The 7,765-nt window shown below is 41.7% G+C and overlaps 1 protein-coding gene across 9 annotated transcripts in view; it reads left to right on the top strand.

The window, feature by feature from the left end:
* Positions 1 to 7,765, top strand: part of HENMT1 (HEN methyltransferase 1) — a 35,928-nt gene that overhangs the window by 16,766 nt on the left and 11,397 nt on the right. For 2 of the 9 annotated variants that reach the window (XM_006149500.3, XM_014588199.2), the window contains exons 1-4: positions 229 to 316; positions 746 to 812; positions 2,688 to 2,810; positions 6,654 to 6,766. In XM_006149500.3, the coding sequence (XP_006149562.1) occupies positions 795 to 812; positions 2,688 to 2,810; positions 6,654 to 6,766 (254 nt within the window). In that variant the 5' untranslated portion in view covers positions 229 to 316; positions 746 to 794. Of the gene's footprint in view, positions 37 to 58; positions 136 to 161; positions 330 to 359; positions 415 to 745; positions 813 to 2,687; positions 2,811 to 6,653; positions 6,767 to 7,765 lie in introns of those variants that run through there. The other 7 variants (XM_014588201.1, XM_014588200.1, XM_014588202.2 and 4 more) reach the window with 7 other exon arrangements.

The following is a 7,765-nucleotide window of genomic DNA, read 5'->3' as shown; positions in this document are numbered from 1 at the left end:
CGCGGGCGCTCGCCGTCGCAGGCGCGGGCGGCGCAGGTGCGGCCCGGGTTCTCGGGTGAGGCCGGGCGGCAGGGCGCGTGCGCGGGCGTCGGGGCGGGGCTCCAGGAACCGGGCCCTTCCGAGCTCTGCCGCGGCGTAAGTGCGACGCCCGATGCTCTGTGGCGACAGACACGTTAGCTCACACTCGCAGGGTTCATAATGCGAGTTAGGGAGTTCCTCACAAGCTGGGTGATGGTCTTGCTGCCTAAACTCCAGGCCGAGTGTTAGCGGATGGAGTCGAGTGTGCAACGGAGAGCCAACGTGTACACTCGAGTCCGTGAGTGAACTGGGTAGATGTTGCAGCAGCTTCAGCTTCTCCAGTACTGAGAGCGCCTTGAAATTTAATTTACACGATGTGTGAAAAAGTTATCGAAAGTAATTGGATAAGGTTGAGCGTCTTCGCAGTGAACTCAAGATTGTTGAGTTTCTATCAACTTGAACTAATAGGAAAGGATGGGGGTTATTGCATTTAGCTGGGTGTGACGAAGTGAAAAAATACGCTTTCCGAGCCCGTTTGCTCATATCTGAGACAATACGGGATAGAGTTTGTGGATTAAATGATAACATGTGAAGAAGGGAAAGGAGAAAGGGGGCTGCCCCCGGTCTGTGCTGATCTAAGCAGCCATTTCCTCCAGGCACATCTTTATAAAAAACAAATATTTGGTATTTATAGCAGAGTCGTTGCTGATTTTTTTTTTTCATACAGAACCTGAAGGATACATCTGCATTTTACTTCAAAGAAATTTGGAAACAAAATGGAAGAAAATATACAGGTATCACCTATCACCACCCTCTTAACCGCTTGTACGAGTCTTGTACGAGTCTAGTAATCACACGATGTTCTGTGAGGTACTTAAAAGCAAAATCCATCAATTATATTTAGCTCGTTTCCTGGGGTGTTGGGTGAATTGAGCAAAGATACATGTATGTAGATGAAATCTCCACATTTGGTATATATAACATAAAAGAAGTGTTTCTACTTTTATCAACAGTTGTTACTTTAAGTGGCAAAATTTATTATAAAAACATCTGAGTAATGTCTCTTTAAGTATGAGTCTGAATCACGTGGGGATTTTGTTAAACTGCAGTTCTGATTGAGGAGATCTTAGGTGAATCTCGAGATTTTGTTTGCATAAAATGTCCGGTTGAAGATGTGACTGGCATGGCAACTGTCTTTGAAATATAGAGGCTGTAGATCCCTGCCATCTGAGTAGGTATACATTGTAATTGGTACTTGAAATGTGGCTAGTGTCACTAAGGAACAAACGAAACTTTCTCAGTTTTTAAAAGTTATTTATTTTATTTATTCATTTATTTTAATTTGACCAGAGAGGGACAGAGTGAGAATGAGAAAGAGAGAGAGCGAAAGCAAGCCTCCAGGTCTGGGACTCAAACTGTGGTCTGTTGGCCATGTGGGAGTCCAACACCTTTAACCCCCATGCCACCTGCTAGCCCCTAAACTTTCCAATTTTAAGTTTAAAAATGGATATTTGATTTCATTATTGGAAAAAAATGTATGTTTAGAATAACAGGTATGAGAATGTACATTTTTTTGAAGGTTGTATTTCATTTTCATTGCACAAAATTATATACTCAAGTAGATTAATCAGGAAAAATATATGAGTTATATAAATTCCTGAAACTTTGAATCTTCACATAACTGCTAGTCTCTTGTTGTCTTTGCATGGACAAGACTGTATGGATTCCTAGTACATGTATAAAAATATCTATTTTAAATGTAAATTCTTTTCAAATCCAATTTGTATTTCAAATCCAAATTTTCTGATGAACATTTCAGAACTGAGACATATAAGTATAAAATATTTAGGGGCCAGCAGGTGGCATGGTTAAAGGCACTGGACTCCCACATGGCTGACCCTAGTTTGAGTCCCGGACTTGGCGGTTTGCTTTTTCACTTTCCCTCTCTTTCTCTCTCTCTCTCTCTCACTCTGTTCTTCTCTGGTCAAATTAAACTAAGTAAAGTAAGTTAAATAAAATAATAAAAAAAAATAGCACACTAAATTTTGAAGATTTAAAGACTTACAATGCCTTACAGATTTCATGTTGAAATGGTGTTCTGGATCTAGTGGGTTAAATATTACAATTAATTTAAAATGGGCTTTAATAAAATGGGCTACAGAAAGTTTTGTATTATCTCCCCCCTGCCCTTTTTTTTCTTTTGACCTACTCCTTTTAATACTGGATATACGAACAGCGGGAACAGCTGTTATGGATTAGTTTTCAAACCGAGAAGAATTCAGGCAGGCGAAGGAAGACACTGTCTCTTGTCAGTCATTGCAAACATTTTTCTGACGCCTGCCTACCTGGGCCACACCACAAGAGGACCCTTGTGGTTACAAGGCTTCTCATCGTTTCTATTAAATGCAGTCATGAGTAAGGCTTCCTTCACTGCAGCTAAGCGGCAGAACGCGTGCAGCCAGTCTCACTTATTAAAAGGCACGAGGGGAGACTCAGGTGCACTGGGGAGGAAGTGCAGCACTGCCTATTGATCTTAGGCTAGAAGAGGATTTGAAGGTCAGTGTGTTCTCCAAAGTAATTGGGGGAAATAGAGTTTTTCATGTGTCTTTATTCAATTTCCTAAGTCATACATGATTTAGGACTCTTCTTTTTTATTTGTAAACTTTTAGTGCAGTGATACAGGTGATTTTGAGGCAGTTCCCAGAGAGAAGGTCATTCAGTTTAAACCTCCATTATACAGACAGCGGTACCAATTTGTTAAAGATTTGGTGGATCAGCATGAACCCAAGAAGGTGGGTATTTTTCTTTCTAAACATTTCATTATCAAAACTGTCTTATGAAATATTTTGTCAAATACGCTAGTAAGGACAGACTTTCCAAAGGCATTATTACAGTAGGAAGAAGTTGTGACAGTAAGATCCCCAAATGGCTTCATTTTTAAAAAGATTTATTTAATGTTATTTATCATTGTTTAATTAGTTAATTAATTAATTTTTAGAGGTTTTTGCCTTAGGACACATGTGTTCACAGGAGAGAGAGAGACACGATAAGAGGGGAAGTGAGAAATCACCCCCAGGATGGTTGGTCATGCGGCAGTCCCTTCTCCATTCTCTGGGATCTTGGACACACATGCACACACACCTGGTATGATTTTCAAGCTACCAGGTCCGGGACTTGAAGCACAGTGGGCCATGTGGGAGTCCAGTGATGTAACTGCTATGCCATCTGTTGGTCTCTCATTATTTTTTAATTTGCTATAGGGCACATGTGCCCACCAGAGAGAGAAGTAGAGAGAGAGAGAGAGAGGGAGGGAGGGAGGGAAGGAGAGACAGAGAGCGAGAGAAAATAAGAAAAAGTGAGAAAGTAAGCCGCCAGTTTTTGCTATAACCATGACTCGAACCATCGTTGGCCATATGGGAGTCCAGTGCCTTAACCGCCATCCTGCTGGCCCATCCCCAAGTGTTTCAAGAATTAAGCAAAAAGTGTTTCAAGAATTAAGCAAAAAAAAAATTAACCAGATGGTGTGTGTGTGAGAGAGAGAGAGAGAGAGAGAAAGATGAGCACCCTCTACATAGTCTGGCCACACTGCAGTCCCTTTCCTTCAGTCCTCCAACCTGTCAGCTCTTGAGCACTCGCACATGTGGCAGGTGTGTCTCAGGCTGCCTGGGCTGGGGATTCTAACCACAGTAGCAAGGTGGGATCTGACTTCTCTTGATCAGTGCATTACCACTGTGCCATGGAGCTGGCTCAGTTTTCCTTTTACCGACAAGTAAACAAAGCTAGAAAGTGGGAAAGTTAAATGGAAGGTCCTTATAGAAGGGTAGTGGAATGAGGCCAGCCTAAAACAGGAAAGGATCCTTAAGGGACAGCTGTTTGTTTCCTTGGCTGGGGAAAGAAGGAAAGCTTGACCAAAGTAGGATTAGCAGGAATTTTGTCCCATTGATCTGTGGGGATAAGTAGGTATGCTGATTATTTGAGGCAAAGAATGGGGATACAAGGAGTCCTACCTAAGTCTTAGGGGGAGGGTGGGTCTTTACAGCAAGTCCTTTCCAGGAACACAAAGCAAGGGTGGATTCTCTTAGTCATTTACCAGGAGAGCAGGGCTCAGGTAGAATTCAGCATTGCCAGGTTCAAATGTGAAAAAAATCTTGAGATCTTGCAGATGAATATGATCTTAGAGGTTTTCCTTTTTTTTAAATTTTTTTCTTTCCATTTTAAAGTTGTTGCTATAAGGCACGTGTGCTCCCTGGAGAGAGAGAGAAAGTGAGAAATCATCCCCAAGATGAGGTGGCCATGCTGCAATTCTCCTCCATTTTCTTCTTCGGATTTTGGGCACACACACATACACACCCAGTATGATTTTCAAGCCACCATGACCAGGTCTTCAACAGTAGAGTTTAGTCATGTGGGATCCAACTGCCTTAACCTCCATGCCACTTGCTGGCCCCACACATTCTACTTTCCTAGAGAATTTATCATCAGAACAAACTGGTATTGTGGTCACAGGTTTGTGGTTCTTTTTATACTTTAGATGACAATGGGCTCATTTCACAGGAAAGTCATGATTTCACACAATACATGTGACGGGATGTTAAAAAGTAGAAAAATGGAATTAAAGTATGACTTAACTTTGGTGCAAAAATTTTTGAAATTTTGCGTAGTTTTTTTCATAACACATTTTCTATGACCTTTTTTTTTTCTTTTGCTATAGAGTATGTGTGCTCACCAGAGAGAGAGAGAGAGAGAGAGAGAGAGAGAGAGGAGAGGAGAGACAGGGCGAGAGAAGAAAACACCCCTCAATGCGATCATGCCACAATCCCATAACCTCCATTTTTCTACCCTGTTAGAATTGTGGGTATGTGGGACTAGCAGTTGGCATAATGGCTATGTCGCTGGACTCCCATGAATAGACCATGGTTTGAGTCCTGGACCTGGTGGCTTAAACTCATGCTGGGTACGTGTGCGTGCATGCCCAAGATCCCAAGAGGAGAATGGAGGAGAAGGAATTGTGGAGCGGCCATCTCCCCTGGGGGGGTGGTGATTTCTGGAAGTCAATGTAAAGTTATATGTAATCCAATGTAATATAAAGAAGATTATGATGATAATAAAAAAAAAAAAAAAAAAAAGATTGTGGGTATGTATACACATATGTTTGTCTGGAATGCTTTTTAAGTCCAGGGTCCAGGATTTGAACCACATAGTTGGTCATGCAAGAGCTGGCTCCCTTAACCAAAAGGCGATGCTCTGGCCTCATAAACTTGTTTTTTAGTTTATTTCTTCCATGAGACAGAGAAAGGGAGAGGCAGGTCCACCATGGTCCATCCCGTCTCAGCTGGCCTGGAGTGTGAGCATGAGTGAGCACCCGGATTGCTCAGGTACATTTCTGGAACATGAACTCAAGACCTTTTCCACGTGGGGCCAGTTGTGTTACTGCTACACCATCATCTGGCCCCTCTGTGAACTCTGTGAAGCTCCCTTGCACATACATAGCTGGTTACTGTATTCTTGGATTGGATGTTTTGATGCAGAGTAGGTGCTGATAAGGAGCATTTCTAGATGAAAGTTTCTTTTTCTGATTGATGTTAAAGACTAAATTAAGATGCTCTGTGGAGGGCAGTCCCGTGACTTAGTGGTTAAGGGAGTCAGGACCTACATGGCTAACCCTGTTCAAATCCTGGCTTCAAAGGCTTGGAACATGTGTGTTCCACAAATCCCAACATCACAGGGCAATGGAGAAGGATTGTGGTTTGACCACACTCCACTGGAGGGTGCTTTCTTCCTTTTTGTCCCTCTGTCTCTGGTAAGTGCATGTGGCCTCTGGCAATTACAAAAAAAGATCCTCAGTGTAAAGGTTTCCTTACTTTCACGGCACTGCTGCTGTTTACTTGCTTGCACACAGAGTTGTAAGTCTTTGTTTACATCTTTGTAACCACGTATGTCCACGTATTCTGTTGAAACACTGAAAATGGCCTTTTTGGCAGCTCTGAGTTCAATATGGAGTTTCATATGGCTTGATGTAAGTGTTTTATCAAACAAGAGACTGAATGAGACTATTGTCCATGTGTGCAGAATGAACAAAAGCAAAGTTTTAGCTTTGTTTGCTGAAACATGTTACTGAGAATATTTTAGACTCCAAATCTGCTTTCTAATAGGAAAACCAAGTGCATACTTAATCATTTCTCATCAGTCCACTATAGACGACAGCAATTGTTCTGGACTAGGAGTGGCTCTTCCTTTTCTTTCTTTCTTTCTTTTTTAAAATTAATTAATTAATTTTTAATTTGCTAGAAGACAAGTGCTTATATGCACTCTTCAGAGAGAGACAGTGAGAGAAAGGAAGGAAGGAAGCACCCTGACCCCATGAAGGAATGATTATACGACAGTCCCTTCTCCAACAGACATGACTTTGTATTTCACTTTCATCAAATAGAAATTCTTATTCGTCCACAGCCTTAAAAAGTGCTGAATTAATATATTTGTGTGTGTGTATACTATTCTACCATATGGCTCCTTCCATATAATGACTTTTGTCATGGCTTCATTACCAATAGATAGTCCTTCCTCTCCACTTCAAGCAGAAGGTTTTGATCATATTTCTCTGGCATCTTTGAAATAACATTCTGTCTCATCTACAGGTTGCAGACCTTGGGTGTGGTGACACTTCACTTATAAGGCAGCTAAAAGTCTACCCATGCATTGAACTGCTTGTTGGGGTAGATATCGATGAGGATAAATTACGATGGCGAGGGTAATACCTAGTTTTTGAAGAATTATACATCCAGTTGAGAACTAGTGGCTTTATTAATTATACTTAGAGAAAGTGTTGATTTTACACAACTTGTTTAAAAGACTGAAACCGTTAGGGAATCATAACTTACTGAATAATGAGGTTTTGCCATAATGCTAATTGGCTGTATACTTTGTACATAATTCTGGTATTTTGGATTCGAACATCTTATGAAGTATAGCTTCAGTCAAGCCATTACAGTAGTAAAAGCATTATATATTCAATTACAGATGGCAAAGTCTCATTCCCTCAGTGCTGGACACCCTGATAATTTATAGTAGAGGATTTAAAATTTCTCAGAGCAGTGGGACAAAGGCTCTAGGCTTCTTGTCCCATCTTGAGCTAGAGCATTTCTCTTATTTCTTTTGTGTATGGATGAGTGTGTATGCATACAGAGGTATATATAGTGTTACATTTCCACAGATTGTTTTAAGAATTTTTGTTTTTTAGTTTTGCTATAGGGCATGTGTGCTCACCAGAAAGACAGAGAGAGACAGAATGTGAAGAATCACCTTCTGGAGGGATGACCATTCAGCAACCCTTTCTCCTCCATTCTCCTCTTGAGACTCTGGGCACACATGCACATGTGCCTGGCGTGTTTTTTAAGTGACCTTGTCTGGGACTCAAATGGCACAGCTGGCTATGTGGGATCCAGCCGCCTTAACCACTACACCACTGGCTGGCCTATAATTTTTTTTGTCTAAAGAACAAAAAGCTGAAAATATCTAACTCAAAGTAAGCTGGTAGGGAACCAGCAGTTAGCGTAATGGCTATGTCGCTGGACTCCTACGTAGTTGACTGCGGTTCACGTCCTGGACCCGGTGGCTTAAAACTCACGCCGGGCGCGTGTGCGTGTGTGCCCAAGATCCCGAGAGGAGAATGGAGGAGAAGGGATTGCAGTGTGACCATCCCCCCTGGGGGGTGATTTCTCGCTTTCTGTCTCTATGTCTCTCTCTGTCT

Source organism: Tupaia chinensis, unplaced genomic scaffold, assembly GCF_000334495.1.
Source record: "Tupaia chinensis unplaced genomic scaffold, TupChi_1.0 Scaffold000270_1, whole genome shotgun sequence".
Taxonomy (NCBI): Eukaryota; Metazoa; Chordata; class Mammalia; order Scandentia; family Tupaiidae; genus Tupaia; species Tupaia belangeri.
The sequence above is the reverse complement of the archived record's forward strand: the minus strand, read 5'-3'. Positions and strand labels throughout refer to the sequence as shown.